The sequence below is a fragment of the Pongo abelii genome, chromosome 7, assembly GCF_028885655.2.
Source record: "Pongo abelii isolate AG06213 chromosome 7, NHGRI_mPonAbe1-v2.0_pri, whole genome shotgun sequence".
Taxonomy (NCBI): Eukaryota; Metazoa; Chordata; class Mammalia; order Primates; family Hominidae; genus Pongo; species Pongo abelii.
This window is the reverse complement of record NC_071992.2, coordinates 29981755-30002309: the sequence shown is the minus strand read 5'-3', so window position 1 is coordinate 30002309 and position 20555 is coordinate 29981755. Positions and strand designations below refer to the sequence as shown.

The 20555-nt window shown below is 39.1% G+C and overlaps 1 protein-coding gene across 3 annotated transcripts in view; it reads right to left on the bottom strand.

Moving 5' to 3' along the window:
* The window catches only part of ELP3 (elongator acetyltransferase complex subunit 3), a 99882-nt gene that overhangs the window by 27713 nt on the left and 51614 nt on the right, over positions 1 to 20555 (bottom strand). For all 3 annotated transcript variants that reach the window (XM_002818944.6, XM_054561375.2, XM_054561376.2), the window contains 4 exons: positions 7445 to 7535; positions 4843 to 4908; positions 3022 to 3249; positions 1410 to 1491 (listed from right to left, as the gene is read on the bottom strand). In XM_002818944.6, the coding sequence (XP_002818990.1) occupies positions 1410 to 1491; positions 3022 to 3249; positions 4843 to 4908; positions 7445 to 7535 (467 nt within the window). The remainder of the gene's footprint in view (positions 1 to 1409; positions 1492 to 3021; positions 3250 to 4842; positions 4909 to 7444; positions 7536 to 20555) is intronic.

Sequence of the window (20555 nt, the reverse complement as noted above, 5' to 3'; positions counted from 1 at the left end):
TAAATGATTATAAGTGAGCCTGAGTCATTACATTTTCATAATTATAATCATGAAAACCCAAGCATGGGTATTGATTTACTGATTGGCAACAACTTATTTATTTATTTATTTTTAAAAAACCTCATTTCAACTTTCATTTTCAGAAGAGATGATTTTCTCAGAAGGTGTATTTTAGCTTTAGGAATGTAGCAGTCTAACGGGAAAACAAACATGCTGGATGAAAAATAACCTACATTTTGATCATGGCTCTCACCCTGTTAGCTTCTTACTGGGAACAGCGATTTCTGTAAGGATACACTATAGAACAGCAGATGTGAAAGGGGTCTACGTCATTTCTTGCTCCACTCACACATGCTGTACTGAATTTTCCTTTTCATGCCCACTTCCCCAGTGACCTGCTGTCCTAGATAAGGAATGGGGAAGCTCCTGATGGGGTTCAGAACACACTACTGCAAAAGACGGTGTCTTGGCATACTGAGTATCTTAAGGTGAAGGAATCAGAAAATGGCGGATGCAGGAAGGACCCTCAGACCTTCCCCTTCCTTCTCCCCTGCCGCAGATCGTGAGATGCTCATAAGGGAGGTGCCCTCACACCACCTGGAGCAAACAAACACCTTCATCTCTGAAGGTAGAGGGGCACCTTGAGGGATCTAAATGAACAGGCCTTGCTAAACATTCCCGTTTATCACCCTTAGCTCTTACTCCTGTGTCCTGTCTTATTTTTTCATGACTTTGCACTCGTATAAAAACACTCAGGTTCAGCCATTTCTTTGGGTCTTTATTTCCTTATAAAGGCTTTCCTGTTCCATAAAATTTATATGCAATAAATGTGTATGTTTTTCCCGTTAATCTGCCTTTGTCAGTTTAATTTTCAGACCCAGCCAGGGACCCTAAGAGGGCTGGGGAAAACATTTTTACTCCCAAACAGGGGAAAGCTGTTCCCCAGGATTGAAGTTACTGAGAACAAAATTGAAAGAGCAAGAATTTGGTTTTTAAACAGCTCGTACTGGCAACTGAGGTTTTATTTTAATTTCTGAACAATAGTGATAATCTCCACAATAGTGAAAAACACTCATGTTTTTCTCCTGTCCATATCATCGAATTCCATTTCCTCAGATACAGTAACCGGGCACAGCACAAAGAGGAGGCGACCATGCTGACCAGTGTGACAGAGAGTGCAGAAGAGGGGATATGGGTCACAGGTCCTGACTCTCAGAGCGCTCGGAAATCTCTATTCCACTAAACTGCTTTTGTGAATTTTGTTTGAGCACAAGTCTTTCGCCAGTCAGCTCAGCTCAATTTTGAACGTAATAACCATCAACAGGGGCAAGAGGGTACCAACATAGTTTTCACTGTGGTGCCAAGTTCAAAATGGGAAGGAATCATGAACTTCGCCCTCCCCCAGTTACCTGATATCACAGCGATTTTCCCAGACCCATGTTCTTCTCTAGCTATTCTTTCTGCTTCCTCCATCAGCAGCATGCCAAATCCCTGCACAGAGCAACAAAGAGGAGTGGGAATTAAAAAGGAAGGAAGTTCATTAAAAGGGGTCCATAAAACAAGAAGGCTATATACTTTAGTAGTTGCTAAAATCTGTTAAAATAAGAGTGAAAAAGCCCACTTATGGGAGTAAGGAAAAAGAAACCATTCAATCATACCAAAGTTACACTGTAGCAGACAACTGAAAAAGGTGTAACTTTCGAACAAGAACTACCAAAAGGTATTTTGTGGATGATGTAATCTATTCACAGGAAGACAGTAATTCCCTCTCAAATTCTGTCTCTTTTTAGGTAAGTTCTAGGCAATCTCTAAATGATGGAAGTCTGGGGCAGTATGTCTTTAATTTCTTAGTCACCTCTCTACTTTTTTTTTTTTTTCTCTTGAGACGGAATCTCCCTCTGTTGTCCAGGCTGGAGTGCAGTGGCTCCCTGCATTGGGCGAGATCACTCTGGCTCAATCTTGGCTCACTGCAACCTCCGCCTCCCAGGTTCAAGTGATTCTCCTATCTCAGCCTCCCGAGTAGCTGCGACTACAGGCACGTGCTACCACGCCCAGCTAATTTTTGTATTTTTAGTAGAGACAGGGTTTCACCATGTTGGCCAGGCTGGTCTTGAACTCCTGACCTCAGGTGATCCACCTGCCTCAGCCTCCCAAAGGGCTGGAATTACAGGCGTGAGCCACCACTCCCGGCCACCTCTCTACTTTCTAAGAGTTGAGAAACCAGGCAAAATTCTTAAATAATCAATTTTGGCTCTTATATCCACCATTAGGTTTTAACACATTCTCTGGAAATTTTAAAAAGTGAGTTATTAAGGTAGGTTGTCTGGGGTTAGAATAGGGTTCCCCTATGTATAATACGGCTTAACCTTAGGAAGTGTTTCGTAAGTGCTTTCCCATCACCATCTAACCTGACTCCACAATAAGTTGACCCATATGAGATTGCCAGTATTAGACGATTTCTTACTTTCAAAAATACTAACTGCAGGCCAGGCACAGTAGCTCATGCCTGTAATCTCAGCACTTTGGGAGGCCAAGGTGGGTGGATCATCTGAGGTCAGGAGTTCAAGACGAGCCTGGCCAACATGGTGAAATCCCATCTCTACTAAAAATACAAAAATTAGTCAGGCGTGCTGGTGCACACCTGTAATCCCAGCTACTAGGGAGGCTGAGGCAGGAGAATCACTTGAACCAGGGAGGCGGAGGTTGCAGTGAGCCAAGATCAAGCCACTGCACTCTGGCCTGGGTGACAAAGTGAGGCTCTGTCTCAAAAAAAACCAATTCCATGTGGTTCAATCTGTTATGTTCCAACTGACTGAGTCTCAGTTATCTTTTCCTCCCAAAAGGATACAATTTGGAGAGAAAATATCTCTGAACAACTAAAACACCGGCTCCTCTGTTTCTATGCTTCTCTTTCCCCTCTCCTGCTCCTCTGCCTCTTCCTCTTCTCTTCACCCCATTCCTTTTCTCTTTTCCTACTTAGGCAGTTTCTTAGAAGTCAAACAGAAATGGAATACAGGATACCTGATGCTGAAATTTAGTAGGATCCCGGCTGCTCACAGGGACCACACTTCCATACACATGCAGCTCTCGTACTATGGAGACACCTCCACCCAATTCGAAACGGAAAGTTTCCTCTGAACACTTGCGTAATCGTAGGAGGCCAATCAAAATGTCTTGATCTGGGTCTTCGTATGACAAGAATGTTTCCCAGCCACCATTTGCAACATAATCTCTTCTTACCAATTCAACCTATTTAGTAAAAAGCCACAAAAAATATTATTCAAAATTAAAGAACCAAATTCATTTTTGTAATTGTATGTATTTATTTAGGTTAACATCTAGTTAGGGATAAGGAATGAATAATCACTAATTATGTTTCTTTTTACTTGTCTACTCTCAAATAGCACCAAGATTAAAGTTCACACCTTGTTCATGGACTATTATAAAAGGAAAATAACTGTATAATTTCACAAATACTTGAACTTCATTAACCTTGAGACTCTTACAGAGATCCAGCTCAGTAAAGGCTTCCATGCATTTGACTCCCCATGAAGAGTCTCTTAATGTAAAATTTCAAAATCACGTCACATGCGTAGCTCTCAGGAGCACCCCTTTGTCTCAAAAGTGTCAGGTGCTCAATGGTTTGGGTTTCATCTTCTAGTCCTTATCGCCTCCACTGAAACCTGTCTTTGGGGAAGAAAAATGTGATGCTGGTCACCTGCACCTTGATGAAATTTTAAGGAAGTATGGCCTCCCACAGGGCACTTAAATATTATGCATAATTATGGGATAAAAATGTTAAAGAAAGTTCAATCATGGAGGGTAGCTCTTGGGGGGAAGCTTTGTGGTAGCAGTCTGCACAGGCTTTTGGCTCTTCAGCTCATTGTACAAATGGCTCTTGCACTTTTCTTAAATAGAAGCCATATGTAACAATATGCACGCACAGAGAAAAGTATACAAGTGGACATGGCCACATGCAGAAACACTCGGTAGATGGGGAGATGGTACCCAGAGCAAGGTGAACAATTCAGACTAACACATATTCCTTCTCAACAATGTTTGCTAAATAACTGAACAGCACAAGAATTTGGCAAATTGTGTTGGGTCTACTTTTTCTCTCAAAAGGTCCTAAATGTGAAAAATGTCAATTAACTGATTCATGCTGAGAACAGAAACATCAATGCAGAGATCATCTATTCCAGCCTTTCTCAAATGGGGTTCCACAAGAGAATCAAATCCTACAGAAAATCTGGCATACAGCTAGACATTACAAGAGTATAAGAGAAAAGTTAATTCATTACATACCATGAATGCCTTAAGGCATAATGCTTAATTTTTGTGGAGCCTGTGGATAAGGGCTGATCTATTCATTTGCTTATCACCATTGGGCAACAGCTGAATAGTTACACATAAAGAGAGAAGCAGATCATACTATGCTCTTCCCAAATGTAGCTCATAGTCACAGGGGACTATTTACAATTGAATTTATTTTAAATTAAAAATTTAGTTCCTCATTTGTACAAGCCACATTTCAAGTGCTCAACAGTCACCACAATATTGGATACTGGATAGCTCAGATCATAGAACATTTCCAACACTGCAGAAAGTTCCACTGGACAGTGCTAATCTAGAATGAGGTTCAGACTTCGTTTTCCTAACCTGGCTCTTCCAGAATTCTCGTATTTGGCTTTCATGGTTTGACACCGGTATCTAATCCTCGATTAGTCTCTGCTCTTAGTTATTCACTCCTGGGGCCCTGTCCTTGGTTAAGAATATGTGGGCCCAGGGTTGGCAAAGATCTAAGGACAGTACCTAGGCCCTCTATGACATGAAGAGACTAACCTGGTATGGCCGTACTTTGTGATGAATTTCTTGGATTCCAACTTCTCTGGTTCTCACATCTCGACACTGTCAAAAAAAGCGGCGGGAGCGGGGTGGGGAGGTGGGAGGGGCACAAATATAAAACTGGTAACTAATTCAATCTTTATTTTTATTTAAACCTCTCCACCAAACCCTGGGCTCAAAATTAAGTTTGCATATAACCTACAGTGAGATAAAAGAGCTGAATTTCAAAATAAAACCACCTTTAAACAATCTGAGGATGGGGAAACCAGAGTAGGAATGTATGAAGTAGTACAGTAGTGCTTTTAAAATAAATTTAGAATTCGAAAAAGATCAATATATAATATAATCTTAGCAGTAAAGATTGTAAGTCATAAAAGTCAGAAACAGGTTTGCCTAGGGGATATAACTATCTGAAAGTACAATCCAGAAGTATGTATATAAAAAGTAAATTCCTAAATGTTTAAAACCTCCATTTTACGGCAGTTAACATTTTTAGCATCACCATATTTGTATCATTTTAGGAACATCCAAAAAGTACATGTTGAAGATGGCTTTTTTTTTTTTTTGCAAGAAGGGCACTGTGGAAGAAAGGAAGGGAAAGAAGAAGAAAGGAAAGGAGGAAGGAAGGATGGAAGGAAGGAAGGAAGAGAGGGACGGAGGGAGGGAGGAGGAACCTAGAGCCATGTACTACATACTCTGAAGCACAATCACAAATGGCTCTTTGAATAACTGAGAAGGCATGGAGCTGCCTGCAGACAATGCCAATGCAATGCCTGGTCTGCATGGCCAAGCATCTGTGATGCGGCTCTCACTTCTATTCCACAACCCACAGTGCATGCTATGCTACCAGACATTTACAATTACACAATCCTTTTCATTATTATAAATCATTGTAATTATTCAATTATATATCTTATGGTGTATTTCCCCCCCATAGAACAAACCATAAACATTTTCTTCCAGTAAGAAAAGATCACTGTGGGAAATTTGATGATGTCACATAAGCTTTTCTAGTAATAGTATATTTATGAAGGACTGCTATATATGTACAGAATTCCAAGAGAAAAATAAGAGCTCGTTATTCAGTTGTAGAAAACTAAAGCTACTTCCACACCTCAGGAACCAGCTCAAGATAATGCTTTGCTGAGGTAGAGTCCATGAATTCCAGTAAACAAAAACTGTACAGCAGATGAAGATGATCAATCTCTGTAATTATTAATCTACTTAATGTAGCTGCTGTCCTTTCACTACAGTAGTTCTATATAGTAGCTAGCATGGGAATGTATTACTGTTCCATGTTCTTAATGAACATCTGCATGCTGTTTCTGTTATTTTTTTTTTTTTTGGCATGCTTTTTTAAAGGCAGAGATTGGTGTGTGCTTATTTTCTGCTCAAGATGTTGCCTATAGGAACTAGATATATTTTGGCTATGACTGAATTCCAGCCTTTGGACTCAATCCCAGCTTACTTTAATAGAGGCTAACAAGGCTTATGAGGGGTGAGGGTTAAAGAAGATGGATGGATAATGAGATTGTTGGGATAACCAGGCCAGGTCAGTCACTTTGGCCTTCTTGAAGGTCAGTGGCCTTCTTGGAGGCGAGAGGAGATGGAGAACACAAACAGCTGGAGCCTGGGAGGCAAAGCAAGCACACAATCTTGTTTGGTGTCATTTGCTATTTTTCTGGAACATAAAATTGTTCACTTTTTTTTGGTAGAATATGCCAATAATGTTCACAAACTCTCCCCTGAACAATCTTCTGAAAAATTTTCTCCATAATAATTTGAGTGAGAGAATAAAATGTCTTAGGTAAGTCCACAAACACCATATGCAATCCTTGGAACCATGTCTTTCAAAGTGCGGCCCACATCTGAACTGTGCATGAGAACCATGTACCTAGTGCTGGATAACAAACAGATAGGTCCCATCCCAACCTACTGATCCAGAATCTCTGAAGGCAGAGCCCAGGAGTCAGCCCTTGGTCTCAACACCACTCCTGGTTTATCCCTTTAGCAGCTCTAAGAAGTTCCTGAGCACTGGAGTTTCAAACCTTCCTATGACTTAAGAATTTCCCACAGAGACTGTTAAGTTGCAGGTTCTTGGGTTCTTTGTACATCCTGGGCCAGCACAGAGGAGATGTTTAGTAAATATCTGTGAGCGAAGAAGGGACTTCAATGGCCAGAGGGATGGGAGACTGGTATATGTGGGGCAATAGCAGTTTTGGCAATTATTTCATGCACATAATACTTGTCTTTTCAAATGATTATACTTTCCTTTCAGGAATCACATCTCCTTTTTCTTCAGTCAATAACTGAATACCTAATACTTCAAAAGAAAAACTGTTTTTAAAAACTGGAGTGGGGCACGCAGTTGGCAATCTGAGCAGGCAGAAGAAAGCAGAATGGAATGAAGGAAAAGGAGGCAGCCCCTGCACCACTGGCTTCAGCTCCAACATGGTCCAGTGACTATGCCTTCAACATCTGGGGGCTTTCCGACCTGACCCGCAAGTCTGGTTTTAGGGGTGGTAGTGGCAAGGTCTTTTGTGTTTCAGATTCCTCTTTTTCTCAACAGTTGTGGCCTGACCGCCATATTTGCTCTTACCTGTATTCCGAGGTCTTTCATTCTTGCAAGTGCCAGCTCTCTCAGGTTACCATGCTCTACTCCTGAGCTAACTAAAGGCATTGGAATATCCCTGTACACAGGAGAAAAACATAAGCTGTTGCAAAATAGAAATCATTCTCCACAGCAGTAAGGCAAGGATATTAAAAAAAGTAAAAAGAACAAAAATAAAAAAGCAAGAAACCTATAAAGCTGACCAGGAAATCAGAGGCAAAGCCTCCTAACAAGCAGCTTCTCTATGCCTCAGCTTTCTCATCAAGGAAATTATGATTTCCCCTGACCTTCAGGGTTTCTGTGAAAGGCACCTGATGGAAATCACTTTATAAAATTACAGAGTGCTAAACAAATGACTGAATGCCCAATAACCAATTTGTAAAGATTTCGAGTAAAGAGACATTTGTACCAAATAAATCAAGAAATAAATTTTTTCCTTTACAAAATTTGTTCAACAATGTAGCTTACATTTTCCCACACAGCTGCTGAATGACAAGTAACTGGGATGCTCAAAAGCCTGCCTTAGCCAACAACTGGTCTCAAAGATTAAATCTTTTTTCCTTGTTTCTCGAAAATCTAAGTTAAAAGTGACTGTGCATTAGAGGAATAACAGCTTGCCTAAAGATAGGAAGAAATAAAATTTATTTCCTGGCATTAATACAGCATAAAGTACCAGGCATCAAGGAGACTTCCATCAAGAGCTCAAGTTATGAGTTCCATTTTAGTTGCTCCAACACTCTCCTCTAGACAAAAATCAGTATCTAAAGATAAAATAGTTAACAAAATCTGAAGTAAAAATATGCTCGGCACATCTGCTTCCTATTCAGACAAGTCTCTAATTTGTTTTGTCTCCTATGTGGTTGATCAGAGGAAAGATGTGGAGAATATGCCAATTATCTTTTCTTCTCATTTTGCTTTTGAATCAACTTGAGTCTTTTCCTCCTCTTTTCACTTATCCCTTCAAATGTTAAATACAATTAGCTAATTCATCCATTTGATTTTAGTAAGATATTCCTCCAGCAAAAGTATCAAAAGCCAATCAATTAGCTTTAAAAGCTATACAAGTAAGTCTGTTAGGCTCTGGAAGCCAGGAGAGTTGCCATACAAACTCTATAAATCAAAGATAAGTCAAAATTCTTTAAGGCAAAGACACATTGGAGGGTTCAAAGTGAGAGTGACATAAAATGTATATATTAGAGTGACCAGAGTTAGCATATATGGCTTACTTACAGTTATCACTAAAATAAATTTCTATCTTTGGAACTATAATTTTCTTAAAATCAAATACATTTTAAAATTAGTAATCAGATGACGCTAAATGAAGGCTACTAAAGTAAAAAATATGGTTAATTTTGGCAAGGAACATATGTATATTTTTAAAATTTTACTGTTTCAGATTGTACAAGCCAAATAAAGTCTTCTAAATGCCCTTTTTTACCCTGAAATAATTTATAAAGAACTCACAAATATATAAATTATTAAATATATGGCTACACATCATATAGATTAAATATATGGCTATACATCTCATATATACACATATAAGAAATATATAAAACTTAAAATTTAAAACATCATACATGGCACAAAATTAATCTGATAAAGTCAGTGGCAACCAGTGTTAGTGCCCATTACATGACAAATACATTTAATTCTTGTTATTCATGATAGTTATGCTGTTGTGAATACTGAATTAGTGAATACTAAAGCATTGTCCACAGGGGATATACAGGGTTAGGTTCCTGTGAGCCCCTAAAACATCTTCAACTGATCAATGCATAACCTTGTTTGTTGCATGTTTCTGTTTAAAGGCACCTTATTTAACATATAGCTGATTCATGAACATTGAACTCATGGCCACAGCAGTATAACTCATGGACAGCACTATAACTCAAGGACAGCACTATAACTCAAAGCAGCTTACCTAACATATGTAATTTCTCTAAGGCACACAACAGCCTTCTTGCATTTAGGAACATGAGATAGCATCTCAGGACCACACTTGGGGCAGCGCTCCTCTCTGTGTCCTTAGTTAATTAAGAAAATGAATGAAGAGGTGCGGCATACCATGGATGGCTGGACATGGGAAGAGAGCAGAGGCCTAAAGGTAGGGCCTCTGTGGGTTGAAGGATGACTGTATGTAGGAAACTGGTCACTGAGAAGTTAATTACCCAATGCACCAAAAACCAATTAAAAAATCTCAAACCCTTAAAAGAAGCATCAATTAAACTCTCATCAGCTCTGTTACCATAGGTAGAAAACATGGTTTTTAAGAGTCTCCTTTGTATAATGGACTCAGAGGAGATAATCCAGGACAACGATGTGTAAGAGACTCGCCCACGGAGCCTACCCAGCCCACAGAAGGGGCTGCAGAACCTGTCTCTCAACCAACAGGACAACTTCCCTCCATTAGCTCCCCAATCATAAATGATGCTCTGTTGTCCTGCTCTTATCCTATTGCCCCTTCCCTACATCCAAATTAAACTTCCTCCCTATGAAGAAACTGATTTGCTTATTAATCCATACGCACAACTTCATACTTGCTCTTTTCACTGGCACACAGAATTCAAAGAACTGTTCTAATTTCTAAACAGCATACTTTGAAACTTGATAGGGACAAATGTGGACAGGTATTAAACACATGGAATTAATCCGATAAGTGGCAAAGGTAAATCATTAACTAAAAATTCATCTAGACAGACTGATAATTTACAATCGTAAAAAGCTGAGGCACTTTGGAGCCTTAATTTGACATTAGGGAAGAATATTAGGCCCTTCTTTGGTACTTTAAGTTCTCTGCTGGCAAATGACAATTCGGTTAGGCAGACCCTGAGTCTGCCACATTATGGAAACTACTAAAGCTTGCAAATGACATGTAAACCCCACAAGGATTTTCTAGGATATGACATCTGGTAAATCACCATAGTCGGAGCTACCTGGATGTTCAGTAATGGTTTCAAAACTAGGATATAAGACCTACACATTAAAAATCATTTACGGTGCCAAGACAATTCTATGAGAAAATAATAGTCTTTTCAACAAATAGGCAAAAGAATGAAACTGGACCCCTACCTCATACCATATATGAAATTTACTCAAAATGGACCTAAATGCAGTAAGAGCTAAAACTACACAACTGTTAGAATAAAACACAGAAGTAAACTTCATGCTGCTGAGCACTTTTTTTTTTTGTTTTGAGATGGAGTCTCGCTCTGTCACCCAGGCTGAAGTGCAGTGGCATGATCTCAGCTCACTGCAACCTTCGCCTCCCAGGTTCAAGCGATTCTCCTGCCTCAGCCTCCTGAATAGCTGGGATTACAGGTGCCTGCCACCACACCCAGCTAATTTTTGTATTTTTCGTAGAGATAGGGTTTTGCCATGTTGGCCAGGCTGGTCTTGAACTCCTGGCCTCAGGTGATCCGCCTGCCTCGGCCTCCCAAAGTGCTGGGATTACAGGCATGAGCCACTGTGCCCAGCCACTGCTGAGCTTCTTATACATGACGCCAAAGCACAAGTGACAAAGGAAAAAGACTACATCAAAATTAAAGACGTCTGTGCTGCAAATCATACCAATAAAAAAGTGAAAAAAATAACTCACAGAATGAGAGAAAATATATGTAAATCATATATCTGATAAGGGACTTGTATCTAGCATATATAATGAACTCATACAACTCAACAACAAAAAGACAACCCAAGTGAAAAACAGGCAGAGAAGGGACTTCCAGTTTCTGGTTCTGCATTTAAGGAGCTTGCAAGTTGCTACTCTACTTGAACAAGTAGAAGGTCAACACTCTGAAAAGTCACAACTCTTCTTGGACCTGTAAGAGCGGATGACATAAGGTAAACTACTGCCCCGGGGCTGGAGAGACAGAGAGGCAAATAGAGGGAGTTGTGGCTTCCCAGAACAGAGACCAGAGACTCCCTAGTGGAAGTCGTGGCTTAACAGAGCAGAGACTCCTGAGTGGAAACTGCTGTGAGAAACCAACACTAAGGTAAGAAAACCTGAATTGTAACTGATGAACTGCTGGAGGCTCAGACAAGTCTGAGAGTTAAAAACTCCGGATGGACCCACTCACAGGCCAACTCCTACAATATTGTGAGATTTACCTCCAGTAGCTTGGCCAGGTCCCCACATTAAATATCAGAGAAATAAACCCTTCTGCTTCTGGCTGGCAGAGGGGAAAAGAAACCATTTTGAAACATGACCTAGCACTGCTTTTCTTAATAAGGCCTTCCCGCAGGAGAAACTAGTTAACCAGAGCCTAACTGACCTGGGGGAAGGAAATACCCAACTCCTGCCCACTCTAGTCATCCTGTCCCATCTAAGGGGGTAGGAAAAACCGAGAAACCCTTGTGAAGTTCACAGTCCAAGGGCATAGGCTCACTGAAAGACTAAGACCTAATCACAGGACTAGCGAACACTTCTCCCCCGTCATCTTACCATCAGGTTACTATAAGCCTATTTACAGCAATTCCGTTTACCTAGAACACTATATGTCCGACTATGAAGAAAAAATTAGAAGGCATACCAAAAGGCAAAAGACACAAGTTGAAGAGACAGAGCAAGAATAAGAACAGACATGGCAGGGATGTTGGAATCATCAGACCAGGAAGTTAAAACAACTATAATTAACACGCTGAAGGCTCTGATGGAAAAGGTAGCTAGCATTTAAGGACAGAGGGGAATGTAAGCAGAAAGGTGGAAATCTGAAGAAAAACTAAAAAGAAATGCTAGAGATCAAAAAATCACTGAAACAGAAATAAAGAATGCCTGTGATGGGCTTATTAGTAGACAGACACGGCTGAGAAAAGAATCTCTAGGCTTGAGATATTATCAAGAGAAACTCTGAAAATGGAAAAGCAAAGACAACAAAGACTGAAAGAAATAGAACAGAATTTCCAAGAACTGTGGGACAATTACAAAATGTGTCACACAGGCCGAGTACGGTGGCTCACACCTATAATCTCAGCACTCTGGAAAGCCGAGGCAGGAAGATCACTTGAGCCGAGAGGTTTGTGACCAGCCTAGACAACATAGTGAGACCACATCCCCACAAAAAGTGGAGGCACACGCCTGTAGTCCCCATTACTTGGGAGGCTGAGGTGGGAGAATGGCTTGGGTAAGAGTGAGACCCTGTCTCTAAAATAAATAAAAGGTGTAACATATGTGTAATAAGAACACCAGAAAGAGAAGAAACAAAATAACATAAGAAATATTTGAAACAAAAGTGACTGAGAAATTCCCAGAATTAATATCAGACACCAAACCACAGATCCAGGAAGCTCAGAGAATACCAAACAGGATAAATGCCCCCAAAACCTACACATAGGCATTTCATTTTCAAACTACAGAAAATAAAAAGATAAAGAACATTCCTGAAAGAAGCTGGGGAGGGGGAGAAACACCTTACGTATAGAGAAAAATAAAAATTATATCCAACTTCCCCTAAGAAACCATGCAAGCAAGAAGAGAGTACAGTGAAGTATTTAAAGTGCTGATAGGAAAAAAAACACCCGCCACCAACCTAGAATTCTGTATCCTATGAAAGTATTCTTTCAAAGGATAAGAAAGGAGAAAAAAAGGCTTTCTCAGACAAAAATTCAGGGAATTTGTTGCTAATAGATCTGCCTTGCAAGAAACGTTAAAAGAAATTCTTTAGAGAGAAGGAAAATGATATAGGTCAGAAACTCAGACCTACGTAAAGAAAAATGTCGAACAAAAATAAGGGTAAAATAAAACCTTTCCTTTTTATTATTTTAAAATGATCTAACAGAGTTTGTTCAATAGCAACAATGTATTCAATTGTGTATGCTGCTATAGATAGCTTATGTGTGTGTATATACATACATATATACAAATGCTTACTTATGCATGTATTTAAGTGAAATGAATGACAGCAATGACACACGGGACAGGAGGGAGGAATTAGGATTATTTTGTTATTATAAGGTATCACATTACCTGTGAAGTGAAGTGGTATAGTGTTATTTGAAAGTGAATTTAGATTAGTAGTAAATGCACATCGTAAATTCTAGGGCAACCACTGGAAAAAAAAAGTAAAAAAAGAAGAATAACTGATATGCTAAGAAAGGAGAGAAAATGGAATAATACATAATGCTTAATTAAAACCACAAAGGGCAGAAAAAGAATGGAAGACAAAAATAGAAACAAAGAACAAGGGCAGCAAAAGCAGTGCTTAGAGGAAAATTTATAGCACTGAATGCCTATATTAGAAGAATAATCTAAAATAAAAAATCTAAGTTTCCATCTTAGGAAACTATAAAATAAGTAAATTAAATCCAAAGTAAGAAGAACATAAATAATAAGAATTAGAGTGGAAATTGAAATTGAAACAGGAAATCAACAGAGAAACAAATCAATGAAACCAAAAACTGCTTCTTTGAAAAGACCTATAAAAAGTTGATTAGCCTCTAGCCAAGCTAACAAAAAAGAGAGGACGGAAATGCCTAGTATCAGAAGTGAAAGAGGAGACATCACTACAGAGCCCATGAACATTAAAAGGATAACAACAGAAAACTATGAACAACTCTATGCCCACAAATTTGATAACCTAGATGAAATGGACAAAGTCCCTGAAAGATACAATCTGCCAAAACTCACAAGAAGAAATACTCAATCTGAATAAGACTATATCACTGGTGAATTCTACCAAACATTTAAGCAAGACTATACCAATTCTCTACAATCTCTTTCAGAGGACAGAAGCAGAGGGAATACTTCTTAGTAGTTCTTAACTCATTCGGTGAGGCCAGCATCCTTAATACCAAAACCAGACAAAGAACTTACAAGAAAACTGTCTGAGTCTGTTCAAGCTGCTCTAACAAAATATTTTATGAACAACAGAAATTTATTTCTTCCAGTTCTGGTGGCCAAGATTAAGGTACTTGCATATTCAGTGCCCGGTGAGGGCCCACTTTCTCACAGATGGTGCCTTCTTGCTGTGTCTCATATGATGGAAGGAATGAGACAGTTCTCTGGGGCCTCTTTTATTAAGTAACTAACCCCATTCATGAGAGCTCTGCCTTATTAACCTAATCACATCCCAAAAGGTCCCACCTCCTGATGGTAAGGATTTCAACACATGAATTTTTATTTTTTTGTGGGGGAGGAACATTCAGATCACAGCAACTACAGACCAACATCTCTCATGAACATAGGTGCAAAAATCTTCAACAAAATATTAGCAAATGAAATCCAATGTATCAAATGCATAAAAAGAATATGTTGAAACCAAGTGCGATTTATTGTAATTCATCAAAACAATGAGCTAAAGTAGAAAATCTCACGATATTAGTCGATACAGAAAGTGCATTTGACAAAATCCAACACCCATTCATGGTAAAAGCTCTCAGTAAACTAGGAATAAAGGGGAACTTCCTCAACTTGATAAAGAGTATCTAAAAATGCCTATCACTAACACCATACTTAATGGTATCCAGTGAGAAAGTCTTTATTCTCACTGGATGTGTCCAGTGTTTCCTCATGACCAGAGGCCATGAATTCTAGGCAGGAATACCACAGAAATGATGCCCCGTCTCAGTGAATAATATAGGTATGCTACATTGACCTGTTTCATTGCAGGATGCCCTGGTCAAGACTGTGTCTGCCGGCTATCTACACCATGGTCATCATTTCCCCCTTTACATCTGAGTAATATTTGATGGGGAGAAATATCAATATCATGACAACACCCTGTTCCTCATCAAACCTACAACTACTAGTCTCACATCGACTGATGACTCCTGTCTCTATCACCTTTCCTATAATGGTTGCTAAATAGTGACTATTTCTACCATCCCTTCTATATTTACTAGTTGACCTTGTATGTAAGGAAGACTTTTCCCTTCTTTCCTATTTATCTATTCATTTATGTGTATCAGTATAAACTTATGGATTCCTATTTTATACAAGTTTTTAACTAATATTATTTATTTTGTTGCTGACATTAGATTTTTGCCAGTGGGTACGCATTCAGGCTGGTTTCTGGGTCCTTCTGACATGACCCTGTCATTCTTTGATTATTTACTTACTCTCTGGAACAACAAGATGTTCTATGTTCATCCTGTATGTTTGCTGCCCAGCCCTGGAAATGATCATTTTTCTAAGCACTGATTTCTTTTAGTGGAGAGTGGTATTTAGAAACTATAATCTTAGAACTCACTGTGTTTCTTACTGCTGGGTGTCATTGCCTCTAGAACCTCTCAGTATACACTACTAAGAAATATATGCATGCATATACATATACACACACAGACAGACATATATTTATATATATATAAACATACATGCTATAACTATTTCTATATATAAATTTTTAAACCTGTAAGTTCATACTGATAATTCCAATATTAACATGGTACCCTGGTGTTTTTTTCAGCTTTCACCTTTTAAATGTTTGTAAATCCCTTCAGGGAGTGAGAAAACTGGCTCTCCTTATCTTTAGGACAACTACTCATTTGCTAAATCAAGTAAGTTCTTTGCTCAATGTAACTAATCTCCCAACAACTGCAGCTGCCATCTCTGCACTCCCTCCCCTTACCTCTGCATCAGTCAGGTGCCAGGCATGCTGCTGGCCACGCTTCAGGGGCACTGTCTCCACAGGCAGTGGGAAGGGGAGATGGGAATGCAAGGGGAGATGATCTCTACAAATATTTTTAATAACAAACTGGTACTTTCAAAAGACATTAAAATTTCAATAGACGTAAACTCTCTAGGGAAGGTTTTACATACAGTGTTGGTAAGCAGAACTGTATGATAAAAAGACCCAGGAGGCTGCTACAGAATCTGTGGGGCCCGGTGCAAAATGAGAACATAAGTCCTTGTGAAAAAAATTATTAATAATTTCAAGACGGTGACAGCAGAGCATTAAGCCAAGTGCAAGACCCTATGCGACTGCATGCGTCACATATCCTTGAAGCTGGCCCTGATTCCCAGAGAGCACAAGTCAGTGAGGACCTGGTAACACAGGCATTCACGCTGATGCTGACAATTCACAAATGTCCTTAAATTTACGTCTGCCACTATGAGAATGCAACATGGATTCAATGGTCTTTGGTAGTATCGTGCCGTGAGTATACCAGATGGAAGTTTTTCCTCATTAAGGAACAGAAATGTGGTAATTGCCAGTTTCAGTGACAAAGTCTTTTTCACTGAAAATTAAAAGAGATAATTCTATGTATGCTGAACATGTTCAATGGACAGAGTACTGCAGTAAGCAATCTGGACTATATAAGCAGGCATTGTTACAGTCTTCTAGGAGTTGAAAACCTAGATGAGATTACTGACTATCTGAGCTTGCTACATTCATCTAGGTAGGAGTTAAAATTATTTTTAGGTTTCTCCATTTGATTCAATCTAGTTCCACTTTCTTGGCCTGAAGAGCGATTACATACAAGAACATTCACTATTCTATTTCAACAGGTAACATTTCAAGCTTAGAGGTGCTGATATTTGCAATTTGCTCATCAGAAACCTTTCAAGTGATGTCTAGGCCTTTTTTTGTCTGCAGTTGCTCATACTTCAGAAACATGTTTGGGTTGTGAATTGGTATTCCTATTCTAATGTTTCACGATGATTTAAATATCACATCAGCAGACAGCTGTCAAATAGCCTGAGGGCAGTAACAGTTTAATGTGGCTCCATCATGTGTCTGGACAGAATTTTACATTTAATCATTGACTGCACCCTTCAGGGCTAGAACACAGAATCTTCTATTAGGATGCTGCTTCATAAAAACACCCTGGAAGATGTTACTGACTCAACTGTCATAAAATTAAAAAGTATAAATAGTCTTTTTTAAAAAAAGGTAATGGGTAGGGCAGGGCGGGGAAAATAACCAATTAAAAACATCAAGTAATCTATCAGTAAAATACAGTAAAATTTTAAAAGTGTGAAACATTGTGTTCTCACTCAAATTATCTTCCTTTCCTCCATTCTCCCTTCTGATACCTGCCTAAGTTCCTTCTTGGCCAGGCATGGTGGCTCACGCCTGTAATCCCAGCACTTTGGGTGGCGGAGGCAGACGGATCACCTGAGGTCAGGAGTTCGAAATCAGCCTGGCCGACATGGCAAAACCCCGTCTCTACTGAAAGTACAAAAATTAGCCGGGCGCGGTGATGGGAGCCTGTAATCCCAGCTACTCAGGAGGCTGAGGCAGAGGAATCGCTTGAACCTGTGAGGCGGAGGTTGCAGTGAGCTGATATTGTACCACTGCACTCCAGCCTAGGTGACAAGGGTTAGACTCCGCCTCAAAAAAAAAAAAAAAAAAAAAGGTCCTTCTCCACATAAACCTTGTAAGTTCAGCTTCACCAGTCAACAGTGTGTTGCCTGTAATTGGTGGAAGCTGCCACTAGGTGAACCTCCATGGAGGCTACGCAGATTTTCTAAAGGCACAGAACAGAAAGACACAAATGATTTTCCTTTACAATGATTTAAAACAAGTAAACTATAATTATTAAAAATCATCTGGACTAAATATCCTGGGAGGAGACTTTTCTCCTTTGCCAGTGGCTTCTTCCTAGCAAGACATAACTAATATCAAATTAAACAGAGTCAGGGTGCTTAACTGTAGTCTTAGACTAATAGCAATTTTCTAGTCTCAGAATTGCTCTAAAACTTTAAGGCTGAAGCTAGAAAAAAACATTGCTGAGTAAAATCCCCATGAGTCTCTCTTCCCAAATCAGTTGCCACTTGATGCTGTATAAACACTCAGCCTGCTCATACACATTTGGCTATAATGTTTAGGTTAGCAATGAACATTTTTCTGAGCACTTTTATTTCAAAATTTTACTATCTAGGTTTTGATACAGGTTTCTTTTTTAATTTTTTTTTTTTTTTTTTGAGACGGAGTCTCACTCTGTCACCAGGCTGAGTGCAGTGGCACGATCTCAGCTCACTGTAACCTCTGCCTCCCAGGTTCAAGCAATTCTACTGCCTCAGCCTCCCAAGTAGCTGGGATTACAGGTGTCCACCACCACACTCGGCTAATTTTTTTGTATTTTTAGTAGAGACAGGGTTTTGCCATGTTGGCCAGGCTGGTCTTGAACTCCTGACCTCAGGTGATCTGCCTGCCTTGGCCTTCCAAACTGCTGGGAAAACAGGCGTGAGCCACCGCGCCCAGTCTGATACAAGTTTCTTTCTAAAAGTCCAGACATTTTAGATAATGTCTGAATTCCAAAATTCTAGTTACCAAATTCTAGTTATATCTGAATATAAATTTTAAAACACTTTGAAATGGAATTTCAGGGTTTTTGTTTTTGGAGACAGGGTCTTACTCTGTTGCCTAGGCTGGAGCGCAGTGGAGCAATTACATCTTATTGCAGCCTCGACCTCCCAGGCTCAAGTGATTCTCCCACCTCAGACTCCTGAGTAGCTGGGACTACAGGCATGTGCCAACTCACCTGGCTAATTTTTAAAATGTTTTTATTTTTTGGTAGAGATGGGGTTTCACCATGTTTCCCAGGCTGGTCTTGAACTCCTAGGCTCAAGCGATCTACCTGCCACAGCCTCCCAAAGTGCTGGGATTACATACGTGAGCCACTGTGCCTGGCCGAATTTAAGGTTTTTAAATAGAGATATGAAGCTGCTTTACTAGAACACAGCTATCAGATTGTTATTATGTGCTAAGTGTCCTATACGAACATGAATATGGTCTCTTGGTTCCCTAGTCTCCTATTCGTTTGGGTGAGAGGAAAGAATTCAAAATGAGGCAACATTTATGAACTTTTTCTGAGCCTTCTCAATAAAAAGACAATATTCATAATCCAAATTTCATGACTGGCAAATTAAATATAAACAGACAACTGATGTAAGAAGAAACACAAATAATAATCAGTTACAAGGAAAACTAGGGAAATGCAAATTAATACCCTTAATTAAATAAAATAAAAATACTATAAAGCACCCAATTCTATAGAGGTTGTGACAAAACCAGTAAATGTTTACTTTAAACTGGTATAATCCCTTTGGAAAGCCATATCAATATTCATAGCAAAAAGTGTAACATTTATTTATTTTCCCCTTGTTCCAGAAATGATTTAAGAAGTACAATAATAATGAAAAGATGCTCAGGCCCTTTGCCACGTGTAATCCTTCTCCCAGATTATACTACTCTAAGAGGTTACTTCAACAGCAGCAGAAAGTTCTGTGTACACGAAGTTTAGCTGCAGTGGAGGCCAGGACAATCACACTTAAAAAAGGAAGAAGCAAGCAAAGACACCTGGAAGCAATCTAAACTTCTAACACAGCGAACACTTTACTAAAAAAGACAAATGAAAATTGCAGAGTACTATGCTGCCATTAAGTTTATGACCAGGAAGATTATTCTAAACCCTTAGGAAACGGAACATCAAAGTGCCAACAGCAAATTTGCCAGTGTGTAAAATATACTGATACGTAAAGATGCACTCCAACTTTTGGAAAAATAATGTTAACTTGTTATTAATACATATATTGAAAGTGGTTTAGTAGTTTTACAGAGAAAACATTATTTTGCTCATGTAAATAGAATTTATGGCTAGAAATCAGGAAGAAACATAAGTTCTGGATAATTAGTAATATTCTATAGACTGTTAGGAGGGGAGTATAAAATCACATGATCAAAAAAGAAGTCCATGAGATCATGGAGTGGTGCTACACAGCAGAAACACAAGATGTAATACATTGACTAGAACGTGAAATCTCATACGCTACCTCAGCACTGCATACGCCTAGTCTAAAATTTCAGTGATTTCAGTGGCTGTTGAGAATAAAAAGCAAGTTCCAATATAACATAAATCTGAATCATTTTTCAATGTGGTATATACAAAGAAATGAGTAAAAAGGAAGTAGCAAAATATAATAAACATGAATGAGTTCTTACGCAGGCAGTCACAGTAATAGTTTAGTAACACTCAATGCAAAACATAAAGTAACATAATGCATCTCAAGGAATTCTCCTCATGCTTACAAAAAAGTAAATGCTTTACTGAACCTCAGTCCACAGTAGCTACATTAAAAAAAAATGAACTCTAACAGAAATGTGTGTAACAACAAATATCATAGTTACATATCAAAAGCACCAAAACTACATAAAAA